At 35.9% G+C, this 20886-nt stretch overlaps 1 protein-coding gene across 1 annotated transcript; it reads right to left on the reverse strand.

Moving 5' to 3' along the window:
• Positions 1 to 359: 359 nt before the first annotated feature.
• LOC127443907 (serine protease HTRA3-like) lies at positions 360 to 19420 on the reverse strand. The gene is made up of 11 exons (XM_051702951.1): positions 19219 to 19420; positions 16654 to 16771; positions 11822 to 12401; positions 9725 to 9824; positions 9245 to 9467; positions 4602 to 4796; positions 4277 to 4309; positions 4080 to 4194; positions 1418 to 1475; positions 1077 to 1172; positions 360 to 929 (listed from the first exon to the last, which is right to left on the reverse strand). The coding sequence occupies exons 3-11, from the start codon at positions 12237 to 12239 to the stop codon at positions 755 to 757; spliced, it is 1413 nt and encodes a 470-aa protein (XP_051558911.1). The 5' UTR covers positions 12240 to 12401; positions 16654 to 16771; positions 19219 to 19420; the 3' UTR covers positions 360 to 754.
• Positions 19421 to 20886: the final 1466 nt, after the last annotated feature.

The raw sequence follows: 20886 nt of genomic DNA on the forward strand, positions 1-20886 counted from the left end.
TGTCACTTTGAGGCACCCATAAAAAACCTCTGTCTTCTCCTTATCCCCTCTTCTAGGCCTGCTTTGCCCCATCCAACATCCGTTTCACTGACACTCCTTCCTATTTGACCATTACACCACTATACTAAATCTCATCATCACCATAAACGATCAACAATGAGTCCATCTGTAGAAAGGTTGTGGTCCAAATGACAGCATGGTGTTCTGCCAATAATCTGATGCTAAATCCACAATACACAGTCAGGAGTTGAGGACAGAAGAAGAAGGGTAGAATAACATCAGTGCAATAATCAAAAAAATCCAAAAGAGAGAATTCAAAAAGCTGAAGTTCTCCTCTTCCATCCTGGTTCAGTCTGACAAAACTATCATGGAAAGCATCCTTGCCTCTATTGTTCCAAGACCAGGATACAGTGTGTGATATAAATGCAGAGTGAAATGATTCTCATTTAATCCTAAGCATCTTTATTGTGAAGTCAGGCCTGACAGGAAGGCACTGCAATACCTGTGATTACTGTAAAGTAACATTACATTATTAACATTGACAATTTATTACAAATTATGAAACTGTTCAGTGGGTAAAGTAGTCAATTGCTCGTCAAATTGTCCTCTGAAGTCCAAAGTTGATGGCATATCTTAACTGTATTTTATCATATCTTAACTCTTCTATCCACACAGATCCATCCAGCTGTAGCACATATAGGTCTCAGCCACTGTATACTTTCCAATTGTGCTTGTCCATTACTGTAGATCTCTGTCATTGTCGCTGCATAAAGATTTGAGGTTCAATGTTGAATAGTAGATCATCATTACCGCGACGAACTTCCAGAAGAAGGGAAATGTCTTCCTGAATCGCCTCCTGTAATTCACCAGTGCTGACCAATGGACGGTCATTTAACTTCACTATAACATCACCTGTTTCAATCCCACCCCTGTGAACACCAGTCAATGAAAGGAGGATCTCAAATGATTAGATTTGGTAGTTGTAATGGCATATTTAAAACCTCACACAATAAAAATTATTTGAAAAGAATCTAGGGTGGAACGAAATAGCTATTATTAGGCTGAGACATACGTACTTCTGAGCTGGGGAATCTGGGACAACTTCGTGGACAAGAATTCCACTACCAATACCTGGAAAGTCTGGATTATGCCATTTTAACCCTTGGACCAGGCTGAGGAAAAGAAAAGAAACAGAAAATAAAGAGGTCTGAGCAAAGGAGAGATACAAAAAGAGAGGACTCTCAAAGCCTATTGATTGCCTCTGTAGTACCTATACATTTAAAGCAATGATATCACCTTTTTTCAGCTTGATTGTGTAAACTTAATGTAACACTGGACAGATCATATTGGAAAAAAGCATTAGGGTTTCTCCAAAGGCAATTGAAGTTTGATGGATGAATTAATAGAGATAACTTACTTCTCTGTTAAAGTGACCATTTTGATTCCAATAAACCTTTTCGTGGAGTCATTTATACCTGGGAAGAAATTAGCAGCAGTGTTAAAATAAATTGTACAAATGCAGATAACAGTAGTACTCCATATGAGTGTTTCTCACAAACTTGAGTTTAGCAAAAACAATGCTCTGCAATGTGACAGTAAACAAAAGTATAAGTGACTTTGCTGAAGCAGGGAGTGATTTACTTGAACTTGTGCAGTTAGCTAGGAGCAAGTTATTGAAACAAAGTCATGCAAAAAGCTATTTTACAGTTTGTCTGATAAAAGGTTAACAACCCAATTCACCATTTTTGGACCCAACAAATATGGTGAATATAACTTCAATAGTAGCTCCAAAGTAGTTCCTCTCACAAGGTATGACTAACCACACAAAATCAAATACTGTTGCTAGCTTGTAGCTTGCATGATTAGTACAAATTTCACATAATCTGGCCAGCATGTCTACCAGCTAGCTTGTAAAGTAAAATTAGCTAGAAACTGTCCACAAAACGAACAAATCTAAACCTAATCTTGTTTTTTGAGATGAGCTATAGCATTTACTTAAACCTACAAATGCTATAGCATGTTAAAGTGATAGTTCATCCAAAAATGAAAATTCTCTCATCATTTACTCACCCTCATGCATCACAGATGTGTATTACTTGTTTTCTTCTACTGAACACAAACAAAGATTTTTAGAAGAATATCTCAGCTCTGAAGGTCCATACAATGCAAGTTAATGGTGGCCAGAACTATGAAGGTCCAAAAATCACATAAAGTCAGCATAAAAGTAATCCATAAAACTCTGGTGGTTAAATCCTTCTGGTTTTCAGAAGCGATATGATAGGTGTGTGTTAGAAATAGTGAAAGTGCAGATTTATAGTTCAAAAGGACTTAAATATTTATCTATTTCTCACCCACACCTATCATATCACAAGAGAAACAGATTATATAAGGTCATTATTTACTATAAATCTGCACTTTAACTTTCACATTCACACTGACAGCAGTCTCCATGGCGATCATGATTTCAAGCTCGATTACATTTCCTTTAGCGTCACCTAGCACTCTGCACATGAATCAAACACTAGGAAGTGTAATAGAGCTTGAAATCATGATCGTGCCTAGAGACTGCAATGGCAAGATGTACAGTGAAAAAGGAGTTACAATTTGGTCTGTTCTCACCCAAAACAAACTGAATCGCTTCAGAATACATTAACTAAACTACTGGGGCCAGTTTCACCAGCTATATGTAAGTTACAACTTAGCCTAGTTGTGGCGTAAATGGGCACTAAGTCACAGTTTACATTCTACTAAACATTTTAGTGTAGCACCATTAAATTTAGGTAGGACATAACCTTACATATAAACTAAATATTTACGGAAGCCTCCGACCAGAAGGAACGGATGGAATAAAAAAGCAGACTCATTTAATGGCATCAATGAGCTCATGTTTTGGTTGACAGGCTTCAGTCCTTTCGACATATATGATGATGTTGGCACTCGTTTACATTTACGAGAGAAAACATTATGTTAAAAAAAAAAAAAAAAAAAAACTTACCTCTTCAGCATGAAACCGATCTAACGGTGCACTTTCCGGTGTATGCCGCCCAATGTCAAGGTACAACATACGAAATAGATATTAAAATGAATAAATGTCTGTTTTTCCAGCCTGTTTTATTAGTATTTATTTATTTATTGCCCCTTATTCATTTTAGTTACAGTTATTGAATATTGTTATTCACATGAAATCTTGTTTTATTACATGTCGTATTTCATTGAGGATATAATTTATTACAGCTGGCAGTTACGTGAGCAAGCAAGGTTTGAACATCAACCATAACAAGATCAAACTGAAATTCACGGCTTTTTAACAATTCTGTGTACAAATTTCAAGGCTGCTTATTGGATCAATATAAGTAAACGTCGTATTATGTGACTATGTATCACTTTACGGAGAGTTTACGACCTATTAGTTAAGTCTTGCCTTAAGAACAGGTGGTGTAACCAAATTAAACACTGACTTAGTTACAATCTAACTAGTAGTCACTAAGCCCTTAGTGTAAACTTTACGTCTTAACTTAATTGAGACCTTACGCACAGCTGGTGCAACCCTACCCTTTTAGATTACTTTTATGCTGACTTCATCTCCTTTTTGGAGCTTCAAAGTTCTGGTCACCATTCACTTGGACTGTATGGACCTACATAGCTGAGATATTCTTCTAAATATCTTTGAAATTAATACACATCTTAGATGGCATTAGGGTGGGTAAATGATGAGAGAATTTTTTGGGTGATCTATCCCTTTAAACAGTTAATTCAGTTCAAATAGCAATTAAGGCGCCTCACCTGAGGCAGTCAGGCATTTAACAGGCTGAGATTGCATGTTGTGAGTTTTGACTACCTTTTGTTTGATTGAAATCAAAGTAAAGGACACCAAAGATGTAATGGACAAATGTAACTGAGAGGACATGGTAGTGTATACATATTTTGTATCCACGACCATTTTGTCTTCAATTGACTGAACACAACCTAATTAGTGGGACCCAGTTCCTAATCTCAGATTAATCCATAAAATTGAATGAAAAACAAAAATTTTCTGAGATGTAACACTTGCGACTTGTGCATTTGAGCAAGTTCCTTACCTTTCTTCTGTTTAACAGTAGATTCATCAAGGAATTTATTGATTCTGTCCGACGGAATAGCAAAAGAGATCCCTGCAGTTACTTTTAGTGTGTTTATCCCAATCACCTCACCATCCTGATGTGAAAAAGATTTATAGGGGGAAAAAGTTAACATTGAATAGGTGGAAAAATGTATTTACCAACCCATTCACACTCACCAGATTGACAAGTGGGCCTCCTGAGTTTCCATACTTCCCATTGATGATGAAAGAGAAAGAAAAGAAAGAAACACAACCAACTTCAACCAAAACAATGCATCAAACCAGGTAGACCCCTCCGCCAATAATCAAAACAAGCAAGTACAACCACCCCCCCCCCCCAATATTTATACCATGATCAATGGAAACATGTAAATGTTTCACGTTGCAATCCCCTCAAAGTTCAAGCCAAATCTACGCCCTTGCATCAAACAAATGCTGTACCTTCTCTAGGGAAAGATTATATAATATAGTCATGTGAAAATTGCATTGTCTTTTGTCTCACATTGATGATAGCATCGGTCTGGATGTAGTCCATGTCAGAGTCACAGATGCCTAGCTCTTTTCCATCTCTCTGTGTTGTGCTGATGATGCCTGTTGTGACTGTGTTCTGAAGAGCAAATGGGCTGCCAATGGCAACCACAAACTCACCAGGCCTCAGGTCAGCAGAGTGGCCCAGCGATAACACTGGTAATTTTCTCTGCAGGAGAGAGCAACAGAACAATAGATTTGCAGTTCCTGAAGAAAAAAAGTGGTTGAAAGGTAGCAAAAGAATAAAGTTAAAATTATAGGTAAGCTTAGGTTTTAGGCTGTAGTTCCATGTAAATTAAATGCCACATCAGAGCCGTAGAGGGATAGTTCACCCAAAAAATTTTAATTCTGTCATCATTTATCCACCCTGATATTGTTCCAAACCTGTGTGACTTTCTATCTTAAAAGGAACACAAAATGAGGTGCTATGAAGTATGTTATTCTCAATCACCATTTACTTACATTGAATCTTTTTTCCATTTAATGAAAGTGAATAGGGATTGAGGCTGACATTTTGAATCTCCTTTAGTGTTTCCATGGAATAAAGAAAATCATACAGGTTTGGAACTATACCTTTAATCTTTGTATTGTCATGACAATTAGAGTCTGTCTTGTTTTCTAAAATTTTTCTAAAATTTGAATGGAGACTGTACGTTAAGTGGTTAGGGCGGATTAATAGCAGAAATTTGTGGAGAATACAAATAAGCAATGAAGAAAAAAATAAGTATTCCTGTATAATTAAGAAATATATAACTCTTTGAAAAAGAAAGGATTTTTCCCCTTTTTCACCCAATTTGGAATGCCCAATTCCCAGTGCGCTCTAAGTCCTCGTGGTGGCGTAGTGATTCGCCTCAGTCCGGGAGGCGGAGGATGAATCTCAGTTGCCTCCGCTTCTGAGACCATCAACCCACGCATCTTATCACGTGGCTTGTTGAGTGCGTTGCCACGGAGACATAACGCGCGTGGAGGCTTCACGCCATCCACCACGGCATCCATGCTCAACTCACCACGCGCCCCACCAAGAACGAACCACATTATAGCGACCACAAGGAAGTTACCCCATGTGACTCTAACCTCCCTAGCAACCGGGCCAATTTGGTTGCTTAGGGGACCTGGCTGGAGTCACTCGGAACACCCTGGGATTTGAACTAGCAAACTAGTGAACTCCAGGGGTGGTAGCCAGCGTATTTTATCACTGAGCTACCCAGGCCCCCCAAAGTATAATTTTTTACTTATACAGTATAAGGGAAATTATGAATAGACTCTAGGTTAGCCATATGACACACTGGACTCTACTCAGTATTTCTTAGTGCACATAAATCTGCACTTTTGTAAAGTACAACTGAGTAAAGAAGAATGACTTAAAATTAACAGGCTCCAAGTTCACCAGAGGTAACACTAATCACCCTCATAGTGACTTCACAAAATTCACAATTATCAACCAGCTACAACAAAACAAAATCAATAGTCATAAGAATTAAAACTAAATATGTTTTTAAATACAAATATATTATTTTACTACATAAGTTCCCTTGTTTTGACCAAACAAACATAATTTATTCAAGCGCAAGGGTTTATGGGTATTCCACACAGCAATTTTTGTATTTGGTAATTTTAAATTAGTAGTACTCAAAGCCAAAGTTTAAAGAACTTATGTATTCGAGTTATGATTCCAAAATGTCACATTTCAAGTAATGTTTAATTAGGATCACTTAAATGTTTTTATTAATGACAATTTTAGGATTTAGAGAGTAACAGTATCTTAATTAACACTAGTAATAATAGTAAAAACTTAAGTTGAGTAAACTATTTTTTTTAATAATTTGAAACTACTATTAGTATTTACAGTGTATAAAGAGAAACAAAGTGTGGTGTAAGCACTCCAAACTCTCTGACGTGGGAACATTCTAAAACATATTTCCAAAGCAGTCGCCCATCTCAAAAAGGGGTGAATAGTTTCTCTTTAATAGTCAACATAAAAAAAAATTGACACACAAGAGCTAGTTGCACTAGACAGTTTATGCATCTCCATAATCAGAACCAAATGCATCAGGAAACATAACACCTCTTATAATCCGACACCTCGTGAATTCCCACACACAAAAGTAGGTCAGTATGTGCAGTAGACAACCATTAACATGTCCAAGTGTCTAGACAAGGTAGAGTGTGAGATAAACCATCTCACTAAACATAAGGGATGATTTCCAGCATAATTACATTCTGCCTCTGGACATATTAACATGAGATTTAAGAGTCAAAGTTATTTAAGTTTTTGGAATAAAATAAATTAAATTTTTGGTGGTCTGTGCAAAGTTTTTTTGTTATTAAAAGATCTTCGTGAAACTTCATGAAATTTGGAACTTTTAATTAATTGTCTCTGTGTCAGGAAACTCCACTGTAAAGAAAAATGGTAACACTTTACATTAATGTTCCCTTTGTTATAGGTGCAGTATGTAACAGTTTTCATGTAATATTCACCTTTTATTTTTTGCCAATGTGTGAACGGCTTTTAACGCAAATTAAAAAATGAGCCCTTCCCGGACTTCCTAGGTTGCCTATTAAAGCCTGTAGACTAATTTTCATGCGAAGGGAGCGGGTCAGTTTTGCCGGGAAAATCCAAAGTATGTGACTTTAATGCGCGCTCCCGAGAGCCGTGCCTCAGACAATAGCGTCTCTTCCACTATTCAACAGCGACAACAAACTGCAACACTAGGTAATGTTATCTTAGAGATGGACTCCAGCAAACGTCCGGCTCCCAGCATAACTCCGACTCCTATACTAACTCAGAATAAGCCAAAAAATAAATAAATAAATAAATAAATAAATAAATTTATCTACTGAATCCCGTCTGGCTAAGCGGGAACATGATCGTGGTCGAGCGAAAACTAGAGTGAACATCGGCAGGGCATTTGATTCCTGGAGGGACCTTCGTTCTGTTTTGGGGATCAAAACCGGTTTTGGGATCAAAACCGACCCTGAATTGGCGTTCTTCTTATTGGACAGGTAAGCTTACATAACTGCAAAGCATGTGAAATATAGTGCCATAACGATTGATCTTGCCTGCTAACGCTAACGAATTGCAAGCTACCTTGCATCATAACTTTCAAATAATTTCAATGATCTTCTCTTTATACTAAAAGTCAGGTATACAGGATAAATTTAAGCAAATATGCTGGTTTCTTGATCACAGTACAACATATGACATACAAAACATACAATAGTGCAACGTAACAGTGCAGTGCAACAGTAAACTGTCTGGTATAGTTCGGTAGTATGTAGCTGTATGTGTGTATCAGTATGCTATGTTTGCTGATAAGTAGTTTTAGTTTAGTCTCAAAGTTTGTAGTAAAACAATCATAACTGTGTAATTTTAATTATGCTACCTCATCTGTCAGCATGATGCTGGTGAATCACGTTCAGTCTCTTTATACGTTACATCATTGTTTTGGTCGATGCTCGCTCGCTCAAGTACCTATGGAGTGTGTGCACCAGAGCGAGCACGAGCAACAGGTAGCTGGCTGCAGTTCACTTAACGGCCACAGGTGTCATTGATACAGTTTTGGCAATTAGTCCACAGTATGTGTAAATGGTGAGCTTTTGAATTTGAGATTGACAAATTGCAGGCGGCAATCCAAAAAAGCCCCAGAGTTGAAGAGTGACTAATAAATCATTAACAAATGCATAATAAATCATTGATATGCAGATATAACAACATTCATAAAAAGGGTGAATTTAATGCTTGCCAAATAGTGAGCCATTTTATCTCATATGTTATAAATGCGTTATAACAATTATTCAACATGAATAAGCTAAATTGGCCAACATTAGCAACCTATGTACAACACCTCCTGTATGGTTTAATGGTCATCAGGCTTTATTATATAATATATGTTGTGAATGAGCATGAAGTCAAGACATTACAGTAACTGGTAACACTTTACAATAAGGTTCCATTTGTTAACATTAATTAATGCATTTGGTATCATGAACTAACAATGAGCAATATTTAAAAACAGCCTTTATTAATCTTGGTTAATTGATAAAAACACATTTGTTCATTGTTAGTTCATGTTAGTTCATATTGAATTAACTAATATTAACATATACAACTTCTAATTTTAAACATTTATGAGTAAATGTTGAAAGTTACACTAACCAAATTAAATTCTGTAAAGGTATTGTTTATTGTTATTTATGTTAACAAATGTAGTTAACTAATGCTAATAAATGAAACCTTATTGTAGTGTTACTCAGTATTTATTATAAACACAAAGCAGATGCCGACGGTAGCAAAAATACATAATCCCTCCTTTTAATTTCACTATTATAATCTCTCTTTGCTGCATTGTGAGACAAATCATGAAACAGGGCATTATATGTCTTTGCTTAATATACTGTAAGTATGAATAAATGAATTAATCAAGCATTTATAACACGTAAGATAAAATGATCACTATTTGGCAAGTATTGCATGAAAGTTGCCCTTTTATTTATGCCTGTATATCAATTATTTATAATGGATTTGAAATGACTTAATAATTAACAAACCCCTTTATAAACCCCTTAACAAAGGGAACAGATGTAAAGTGCTACCAGAAAAATGATGGCGATTCTCACCTTTGGGTTAATTTTGATAGTGGCGATGTCAGACTTCTTGTCAATGTCTCTGATGGAGGCCTCGTATATCTGGCCATCGTGCAACTGCACTCGTAGATGCTGGCGGCCGGTTACTGTCGCACTGCTTGTTACCACATGAGCATTGGTCACAATCAGACCGGACTGCGTCATTATGAACCCAGAGCCGCTTGACAATGGTACATGACGGCCAAACAGCGGATGGCTAGACAAATAATGAAAGAGTGACTAATTGTAATGTTACACAAGATGTTACATATTTCTTTTCTCTTATCTCCATACACAGTGGGCTATCTGTGAGGTGAAATTAGTTGATAACAACATTATTAGATTAAACAAGAACTCCTGTCCTAATTTGTGTGTAAACATGACAAATACTTTTGGCAACCAAGCTCTAATAAATAGCTATGGTCACTAAACATTACCAAAAGTAAGTAAACAGAAGACTGAAACTGTAGTTACTTGAGGAAGAGCTCGATGTGGACCACAGCAGGGGCGATCTTCTCCACCACATCAGCAATGAAGTTAAACTTGTATCTTGGGCTGTTCAGATGTGCAGGATCTATACAAACAGGAAGTTTTGCTCATGTCAATGAGTATAACACCTTTACAACACAATTTTGCAGGTAATGTCACTTTCTATCAAGCATATACACATGTAACCCTACATTCTACCAGCTATAACTTCACTCTATATTGTACTTTTATATTTTATAGAAGTCTCCTGGAGTGTATTGGCAAAACCTATCAAAATTATGTTCTTTTAGGTATATGTTTAAAAAAAATCATTTTTAAAAAATTATAGGCTAATATATTTAATAACACATGTAATTTTACAGTAAAATAGTGTAATAAAATATATAAGATTTTTAGATGTAAAAAGTATGATTTTACCATATAATTAATGGTAAGATATATTATAATATATAATATATATATATATTGTTTAACATGAAAATACATGTACTTTTATAGTAAACTATTGTTAAAATTGCGGTGTAAAACAATAACTGGGCATTCCCAGAAGTCTCTGTGTTATTGCATTATTTTAGTGTCATGTGTTACACTGATGGTGTTTGTGTTTGTGTAAGTGCATTGTCTCTATATGTGTATTGTCATGGCTCCAGGAAGGGCAACTCTTGATGAACTTTATGTCACTACGGTGTTGAACATTATTAGTGAAAAGCAAATTTGTATAGTTCCAGAAGGTTGGTACATTAAATTTACATCATTTTAATAATATAGCCCACAGTCAAGTTTGGGGAGTAACAGAATACATGTAACGGGATTATGTATTTAAAATAAAAAATATTATTAACTGACTTCGTCTACAGTAACAGTTTAATTAGATGTTAATCAGAATACAGTTACATTCAAAAAGTATTTTGATTACTGAAGAGATTACTTTGCATTTTTTTGTCATTTGTTCCATTTAATATTTAGGCTAGTATATTCAATTGGAAAACATTTACCCAAAGAGCGTTTGAACAGTGGTGAAACTCTGAAGATGTGTTACATTCATACGAGCAGACAGAGAAGTAAGTTTGAAGTAAGTTTGGAGCAGCAGAAATAGAAATAAACCTTGTGTAATTTGTCATGTGAGCATTTAGCTTTGTGCTAAGCTAAAATGCTTCTTCTAGCCATTTTACATGCCAGGCACAATCATATTTCTTTTTTTTTTTATCAAGAAAATCCACCTTAGATCTTTCTCTCTCTCTCTCTCTCTAGTAAGACCTTTGATATTAGGGCAAAAATCTTATTCTTGATGAAAATTTTTGTATTGTTTTTCTAAAAATATCTAAAAATCCTTAAAACAAGATCAATTTGCTTTATCTTGTTTCAGAAGCAACACTGCATAAGATATTTAGGCATTTGTCAGAGAATATATTTTAACATTTATAGTATTACTGTACTGGCAGATTTTTTATAGTCAAAACCAGTGAAAAATCTACCAGTGCTGAATAAGTAATCCAAAGTATTTAGATTACGTTACTGATGGAATACGTTACAAATTACATTTTACAGCATGTATTCTGTAATCTGTACTGGAATACATCTTAAAAGTAACCCTCTCAACCCTGCCTGCAGTGATCTGTAAAATATAGGCTACAGGCACCAAAATGACATCCCGTAATGCCTGAAACACGGTCACAGTATTTTTTAAAGTGAATTTCTGGTAACCACCGCTGCTGGTATTTTACCATAAATTTACAGATTATTATTATTTTTTTATATTGTAGGTAGGTACATGTAACGCTGCCAAACATAGAGCAGATACAAGATTTGTATTTCACTAATTTGGATCACAGCTCATCTATGACCAGATGTGTCACATCTAATACATCTCCCACATCTTGTGGACTCAGATGGTAGTATGTGGGTGGGGGCTCTTTCATCTAAATGGACAAATGCCTTGTAGGGTACAATGGTGATAGCTGATGGTGGGGTTTGAACACACAACATTTCAGTTAGCACTTCAGATATTTAACCACATGCCACACCAACACTGATAGTGTAATTTAACAGAAATTAAACAGAATTGATCAGACAGTGACTGACCTGCGGTTGATGGTGCACATGGACCTTTGTGTGTTTGGGTTATTTCGGGGAGCCCTTGTTGTTGAGCTTTACGCGCGGCTGCCCTCATCTTGCACACATTGCCGTAGGTCTTGCCGTCGCTGCCACACACTCTGCGCACCATCTTACACTGGCAAACACCCTTGGGAAGTCGTTTGCCGGCTGGAAATTTACATACAAGCCCGTCGCCACATGGAATGTCATCATTCCGACCGCACGATGCGCCCTCGCCCAGGCCGCACACTAGGCAACAGTTGCAGTGGTCGGGCACATACCCGCTCGGACAGCTCGGGCTCAGACATTTACTTACATCACACCTGGATGGACATTTCACTTTCGGCTTGGCCACGGCCAGGTCGAGCGCAAATAGCACTGCTGCTGCAAACAGTATTGCCTGCATTCTGTCTGATTTCAGGTTCACTTTGTGAAAACTGCAGTTCAGGTATTTAGTTTGTTGCGTGAGCTATAGTCCAAAACATAGCAGCAACTCCGCTTGGAATGCGCTCCGGTGATTTGCCATAGAGAGCATCACTCGGCTGATAATCGACATCAACCGTGAAAACTAAACAAAAACGCGTAGATATAACTTACTGCTTCTTAGGTTAAAAGTTCAGTCTCAGATCGTGTTCTTCTTTATGCTCCTTGTGCTATGCCATTTAAAAATAAAGCAGTGGAAAAGTATCTCCCTAATTTTTCACACTCAACAGTCACATGCGTGCTACACCCCCTCCACTCCTTTTGAGCACAGTGTGAGGAATGAGAGAGGCAGACCATCAGTCATTACACAACAATGCAGTTGATCGAATTTTTGACATTAGTCTATGTTAAAATATCAGCAGACTGAAATTTCACATCTATCTATCCATCCATCCATCCCACAAAGATGCTTCAACCAAACTTCAATAACAACTCTTTACTACACAGGGCGTTTCCCAAAAGCATCATAAGTCTAAGTAAACCATAGAATCCATCTTATGATTCATCTTAGTTTTGCGGCCCGTTTCCCAAAAGCATCGTAACTTTAGTACTTGAAAATGCTTGTAGATTAATGATTGTTCTGGAGTAATCGTACAGCGCTAAGAACATCTTTATCAAATAGACTTATGTAGACACCTGCAGGACAATCGTGAAATTACACCTAATACAATTTTAATACCAATAGCTACACTTTATGATAATTTAAAATATCTTTAAGCATATGTTTTATTTTATTATTATTTTAACCGACTAAGGCTAATAATAATAATAACAATAATAAATGCAGAAAATGGTTAGTCTATATTGGATGAACAGATCAATTAATAAGTAAACAAATTTATTTAAAAAAAATTATTTGCGACTAGTTGGTAACAACAATTTTATGATTGTGGCATGATTGGGAAACACCCCATTTAAGTGCTGTAAGTGCTACTTAAGAGAGTCGCTGTCCATGTGACAGTGCTGAAATGTGACCATATAGTGCTGTTCGTCATTGTAGCTTCATTATATTTGTGCGTAACTTTACAATTATTTTACCTCACTAAAATTAGTTTTAAAATATTTTCTTAAATATTTGACCTAATTATCTGCATATTGCTGTTTCTACAATAATTTTGTGCAGAACGATATTTTTTCTTTTACACAATCTACTTCCATAATCAGGTGTGCATTTGTAATGTTTCATTTTCACATATTCCTCTCGATGTAAAGCTTCCAGGATTAGTGAAGACAGTGGAGGCCCTGTGTATGATCCTGCTAATTACAAGCATTCATCGAATATTATTCCGTGTTATCGTGGAGCGCAAAATAAGGAGACATTTGGAAAATGCGCTTTAGGGACATTCACAAATAAAGTGGAGGTCTGCTCTTTACTCCCAAAAGTGATAATGGTGACAGCAATGCTGCAGGTGCGGTGCTACACAACTTGTAGTGCTGGCGAGTGTAATAGTGTAGTTGGTGTCAGAGAGGAAGAGGAGACAAGGATCAAAGCGTCTGCCATATGAATAAATGTAAATGTAGGATGAGCAAATATATATACGTACGATTTTCATGCACAGCAGCAAGTTAATGACTTTTTTCTTTTCTCTCAAATATTAATTTATACAGGTTGTCTGCATCAGTCATGCCACCACTTTGTTGTTACCAACTAGTGCAACTAGTCCACAAAAATAACTATATTTATTTACTAATGAATCTTTTCATCCATTTAGATTTATTATTATTATTAAACTTGTTTGTTAAAATTAAAATAAATAAAACACATATATTCTGATATTAAAGTCTCAGCATAAAGTGTAGCTATTGGTATTTAAATTGTACGAAGTGTAATTTCAGGATTGTCCTGCAGGTGTCTACATAAGTCTATTTGATAACGATGTTCTTAGCGCTGTACGATTACTCCAGAACACTCGTTAATCTACAAGCATTTTCAAGTACTAAAGTTACGATGCTTTTGGGAAATGGGCCGCAAAACTAAGGTGAATCGTAAGATGGATTGTACCATCTACTTAGGTTTACCATGCTTTTGGGAAAAGAGGCCCAGGGCTGCGTTTCCCAATAACGATCGATCTTAGCAGTTAAGAGCGTTTTCTATGAGGGATTTTACTAACTATCGTTATTTTTTAAGTGTGTTTCCCAAAACTGCACTTAACATGAATGTGCGAGGACGCGATTTAAGTGCTACTTAAGAGAGATGCTGTCCATAAACGTGAAGAACTGAAATGTAACTGTATAGTGCTGCTCGTCATTGTAACTTCTTTATATTTGTGTGTAACTTTAAAAACATTTGTAATTTAACTCGTTGGATATATTAAAAATATTTTCTTAAACGTACAAATAATTCACCACATAATTGCATTTTGTTTTGCAATCGTTTTGTGCAGAACGATATATTTCTATTACACAATCACTGCTTCGTTCATCAGATGTGCATTTTAATATTTCGTTTTAAAAAATTGCTCTGTGGGTTGAGATTAAAGCTTCCAGGATCAGTGAAGACAGCGGAGACCCTGTGTATGGTCCTGCTAATGACAACAAGCAGTAATTGAATATAACGAGGTTCACAGTGTTATCTCACAGCGCAAAATAAGGAGACGCGTGGAAGCTGAGCTTTAGGGATATTCACCAATCAAAGGGAGATCTGTTCTTTACTTCCAAAAGTGATAACGGTAACAGCAATGCTACACAACATGTGTGGTACTATACAACGCGTGGTGCAGGCGAGAGCGCCCTTAGGTGTCAGAGAGGAAGAGGAGATGAGGAGCTATTTTACTGTATGGACGATTTTCATGCACGGCAGCAAGTTATTGACATTTTTCCATCTCTGTCTGGTTGTAATTTTTACAGTTCTCTGCAACAATCATGCCACCACTTTGTTGTTACCAACTAGTCGCAAATAACTTTTTTTAAATAAATTTGTTTACTTATTAATTGATCTGATCATCCAATATTATGACTAACCATTTTCTGCATTCATTATTATTATTATTATTATTAGCCTTTTCGGTTTAAAATAAATAAAATAAAACATATGTATACTGATATTAAATGAACATAAAACGTAGCTACAGGTGTTTAAATTGTATCAGGTGTACTTATTGCATAAATCTATGTGCTTATGATGTTCTTAGCGCTGTACGATTACTCCAGAACACTCGTTAATCTACAAGCATTTTCAAGTACTACTTGAGTTACGATGCTTTTGGGAAATGGGCCGCAAAACTAAGATGAATCGTAAGATGGATTCTACGATCTACTTAGACTTACGATGCTTTTGGGAAATGAGGCCCAGTTCTGTAAACTTATTCCTACTCTACTGCTGCCATTCATTTACCCTCATATATATGGGTTCTGCTGCCACCATGTGGCATTCACACATAAAATAAACAAATAAAGAAATAAAACTAAAGAAATAGTTCAACCAAAATGGAAATTCTGTAATAATTTACTCTCCCTCATTTCGTTCCAAAACTGTATGACTTTCTTTCTTACTATGTGGACCACAAAAGGAATAAAGGAATTTTATAGAATATTTCGGGCTGACGTTTCAGTACAATTGCAGTTGATAGTGACTCACTTTAAAGCTTAAGAAGGACCTATAGTATTATAAAAGTAGTCCTTGCAGTTTATGCGTCATATGCCAAGTCTTCTGAGGTTTTGGTGAAAAACAACATGAAATCTAAGTCATTGGGTGCTTCTCAATCGGAAGGCTGCAGCCTAGTTAGGCTGTGTCCTTCCTAAAACCAGTCCTTCTGAGGCTGTTGGCTAGGCTCCTTCTCAGCATTCAGCGCTAGAATGAGATGGTCTAATAAGTGCGCATGTGCAAGGGATTGTGAGTAACTGAAAGCCACGAAGGATGCACTTGATGCATCCTTCAAAATATGGCGAACGAAGGCTGCGAAACAAGACTGCCTTCCAAGGGTCCTCATAATTGAGATGGCCTACGGTGGTGCTTGATGATGTGGCAGCTGAGATATCCAGCCTGACTAGGCTGCAGCCTTCCAATTGAGAAGCACCCATTTTTAACCCTCCTGTTTTGTTTGGGGTCAAATTGACCCCACTGCAACTTTGCCATCTCTTAAAAATATGCTAAACTTTTTAGAAAAACTTGAATCTTTGACTTTTCCTACATTTATTAGAAGAAAACAAATATGTACTTTACATGTTTCAGAGTTTTCAAAATCCCTGTACACATTTTGACCACATCAGTGAACCCCAGCCAATTTTATGGTAGGCAAACCAGAAAAATGTAGAGCTTTATTTTTCTCTACTATTTTACCTTTTCTTGCTGACTCTCTCCCATTATATTGTCAACTTATTACAAAAGTATCCCTTACCTTTATGCCCTTACTTGAGTTTCTCTCTATTAGAGAGCTTTTGGTCCCCTTACAATGTTTCACGCCTCTGAAAACCACTTTTTGACTAGTTGTGAATACTTGATATCAACAGCTTTTCCTAAAAAAAAAAAAAGGCAGAAAACAAGTATTTGTTAAAACAACATAATAATGTGTTTATAAACACATTACTCTTTTTCTTATTACCATGAATCAAAAGGCATCACTTTCAGATGCAATAAACATTTACAAATGGTTTGTACATTGTAAACATTGTGCAAGGGACTATTCTGCATGCAACACAATATCAATAGTGCCACAGAAAAAGGTATACACATTTTAATTGATGCAAAGACGTCTGATAGGGGATGGCGATTGCAGGAACTAAAAACGGTTCAATGAATGAAAACGAACAAAATTTTTAGCAGAATGTAACCAAAAATTGGAACAAAGTGATTTTCAATTGTTCCAGAGTGAAAACTTTATTTTTAAATGCTGGTAACCAGTTAATTTTGTTCAGATAATTTATTGAAACAAAAGGCCAAAGGGTTTATCACAGTACATTTCTTAAATTATACCACTTCATGTTTCCCGAAATAAATGAAACATGTGCTTTGATCCTGAAGGAAACCGCTGCATCACACATTTCTTTGCCTTATTGCCCGTTGTGGATGTCGCATTCTCTGAATGAAGACCATTAGAACTAACTGTACTAAGTACTACATGTACATGCATGGTTAATCCAGATACAAGGAAAACATTATTAGAGGTAAAAAATTATATTTCTCAGTTGTTTCCGAGTCTTCACGGAATTATTTTTAGATATGATGCATTAGTACAGATTTGATGCTACTGGGTTTTGACTCAGAAGTAGATCTGTAATTAAAATTATACTTAACTGTTAATTAACTGCGTGTTATGGTTTCTATGCTGATAAATACACCACACCGGAAAAAAGAAATATTGTTTATTTTCACTTATTTTAGTGAGTTAAGTTGAAGGCTTGTTTTTCCAGACCATGTTGCTTGCTTGGCAAAACTGCAATTGGTATTTCACCCACCGCTTAGCGCAGAGTACTGTCATTTTAAAAAGAATGTTATTAACATTCTTTTATTTTGTTCTAACCGGTAACCTTTTGGAAAGGAGGCTGCAGAACTTCTGAACCAGAACGAAAAAAATACTGTTTTTGCTCAGACGAACTGAAATGAGTGCTTGCCAGTAACTCAGCAGATTGGGGTCACTATCAGGGTGCTGGAATATTTGGGAGCAACATGTTGACTTCCCGTATAATCATGTTGATCGGAAAGGGAGAGGTTTTCAATTGTATTTACTGGTAAATGAAGGGACACAGTCAGACATAAAAGCAAATAGCATTTTGAATTTGAGCAATTAATCTTATTTTAAAATGTTTGGGGTCGCCCAAATTTACACACAACAGGAGGGTTAAGAGAAAAAAACGTATGTCCGTTACACGTGAGGCTCGTTCACGGTGGCTCATGTGTTCATGCAAGAATATAATGGAAGTATAATAATGACATAATGTCTTTGAAACAAAAAAGCACACTGAATTTCATTAACTGAAAAATAAACATATTGCATTAACAGTACTTGCATTTTTGGGGGATGCAATTTCATGTGGTTGTATATTACCTATGAATATTTCAATTGAAAATATTTCACAATAAATTTCATCATTAAAAATTCAACAATAAATATTCACCTTCCAAAGTTCACTTCCAAAATATTAATTTTTTCAAAAAACATTATTCAATAGGTAATATTCATCCATTATATTTTGCTATGCAAATTCGCCTCTAAAATTCCAGTGGTTAAAATTTGGTTGGAAATTCAACATACATTAGGGCATTGCAGGAAAAGCAGTAGAGTGCCTATGCACAATCTTCACTTGCTGCTACTAGACTTCACCACTAAGTGATGAAATTTTATGTTAAATGTTTTCAGTTGAAATATTCACAGCTTAAATTTACAACCATATGAAATTGCATCCACCAAAAATGTAAGCACTGTTAATTCAAGGCGTTTATTTTTCAATTAGTGAAATTCAGTGATCTTTTTTGTTTCAAAGACATTTGTCATTAGTATACTTCCATAGAACCTGTGTTGTTTATCGCTAAAATGAACACGTTCTCGCATGAACACGTGCACTCATGAACCAATTTGTTGAATAAATATTGGCCGTTTGTGACAACATGCCCCAACAGCACACTATATGGGATAAGCTGTCACAAAGAAACCAGCCTTTAAACTTTTTTTTAGGCTTTTCAGCAAAATTAAAGCAGTAAAACAATTATTAAATAATAAAATTAATAAAAACAGCTAAATGTAAAAGATAATGTCAAAAATATCAATCCATTTTAGGCCAACAAATATTGTAGTTAATACATTTTACACCTTGCCCCAACCTGAAAACACAGTTCAACCTTGACTGAATGTAAGCCTTGGTGGTTTTACTGTTTATTGTTTGTTTACAGAGCAGAAACAATATGATGGTATTGTAATTAAAAAATATATATATTTTAATTTAAGGTTTTAACTAGAGAAAATTACTTTATTGGACTTTTCACTCTAAACCTTACAGTTACTTCTGAGATGTAGCCCTTGTGACAACTTCCTGTGTGACCAGAAGTCTTGGTCTCCCCTAAATAAAAAAAATAAAAAAGGAATGAAGAAAAACATAAACAATAAAATAAATATAATAATAATAAATTAAAAAAAATGAAAATAAAAATAAAAAATTGCCTGAAAAAATACATCAACATCCAGACAAAGAAACAAGATAAATGAAGATTGACATTAAAGGCCTGTAGAGTAAAACTAGTGACATGCAGTGAGTTTCAGTTCCCCCACAAGTAGCCATAGTAACTACTGATCCTCAAATGGCTTGAGTCTATAGAGTGACCACCATCAGTTTCAGTACTTTTAGACACCAGTACTTAAGACAAAAACTGGAGGTGGGGGAGGTAATCATGTAATGTTTTAGTTTAATCAGGGTCTTATTATATTCAGGTGTGAAATGTTTAGTTCTTTAACTTAGGGGAAAAGGATTTTCAATATCAAAATGAAATGAAACCACTGAATAAGATTCAAGACTGAATTTATGTTTAGTTGCAGTGCCTCTGTGAATGAGATATATCCAGCTGCAGCCTCACAGCACCAGCAGTTTCAGGGCAGAAGTTCCAGGGCAGCAATCTCAGGGCGTGAGAGAGAGAGAGAGAGAGAGGGCGCAGCTATGACATGCTTTTTATTGGATTTATCCATTACATATTAATGTAAAAAAGTTATGTAAAGTACTGATATAAATGCTAATAAACATAATACAAATTAACAACAGCAAATCAGATGTACACAAAATTTCTGAAGTGAAACAAACACTTATTTAATGCAATATTTACGTACTGACTATCCATTGATAACTTCTGTTAATCGGTCAGGCGGACACGGTTACTGGCCGATGCCGATAACGCAAAATGGCCAAATATTGGGCTACACTTGCTGATGAGTTTAATGGAAGACCTTAAATATTTCAGTATTACATTTTTCAGCCTCATCGGACAATGAAAGGAAACACTGGTAGAATAGCAGGCTACAATAAAATTGTAAAGTAAAAACACAAAGAATCAGGATTCAATAATGATGGGGATGCAATATAGCCTACTTTATTAAACACTAAATAATATGCAGTGATAACAGCAACAACAATATTCAAAGTAATTTATTCTCAAAAATGTAGTTTGTTTGGCAGTAAAGGCATAATGGACAAAATGCCAACAGCTCCATCTACATTTAAATAGCAGTCTAAACGAGTAAATCAGTATATTAGTAAAATACTGTGCTACGAATATCAATCGGTACTTACAAACAGCTTGAAATGAGCACATTCTTGGAGAACCATCATTAAAACCCACTATCTGAGCAAAAACTTGCATTTCTGTGACTGGTGTAATGAAGGGTAGTTCTGAATAATTATAGGTTTATATATATATATATATATATATTCAGAACTCATGAATATTTGTAAACTTTTTACTGTTTTACCATATTGTGCTGAAATCTGACTCCCCACCACATTTTAACTCCCACAACCTGATTGGTCCTTATCCCTAAAGCCCACCCCGAACCATTTTTGGGAGTCATTGGTCCCTATCCCTAAAGCCCACCCCTACACCGATTCCTAACCATACTAGGGAGTCAGAAATCAGCATGCCACCGGCAAAC

Source organism: Myxocyprinus asiaticus, chromosome 7 (genome assembly GCF_019703515.2).
Source record: "Myxocyprinus asiaticus isolate MX2 ecotype Aquarium Trade chromosome 7, UBuf_Myxa_2, whole genome shotgun sequence".
Lineage (NCBI taxonomy): Eukaryota > Metazoa > Chordata > Actinopteri > Cypriniformes > Catostomidae > Myxocyprinus > Myxocyprinus asiaticus.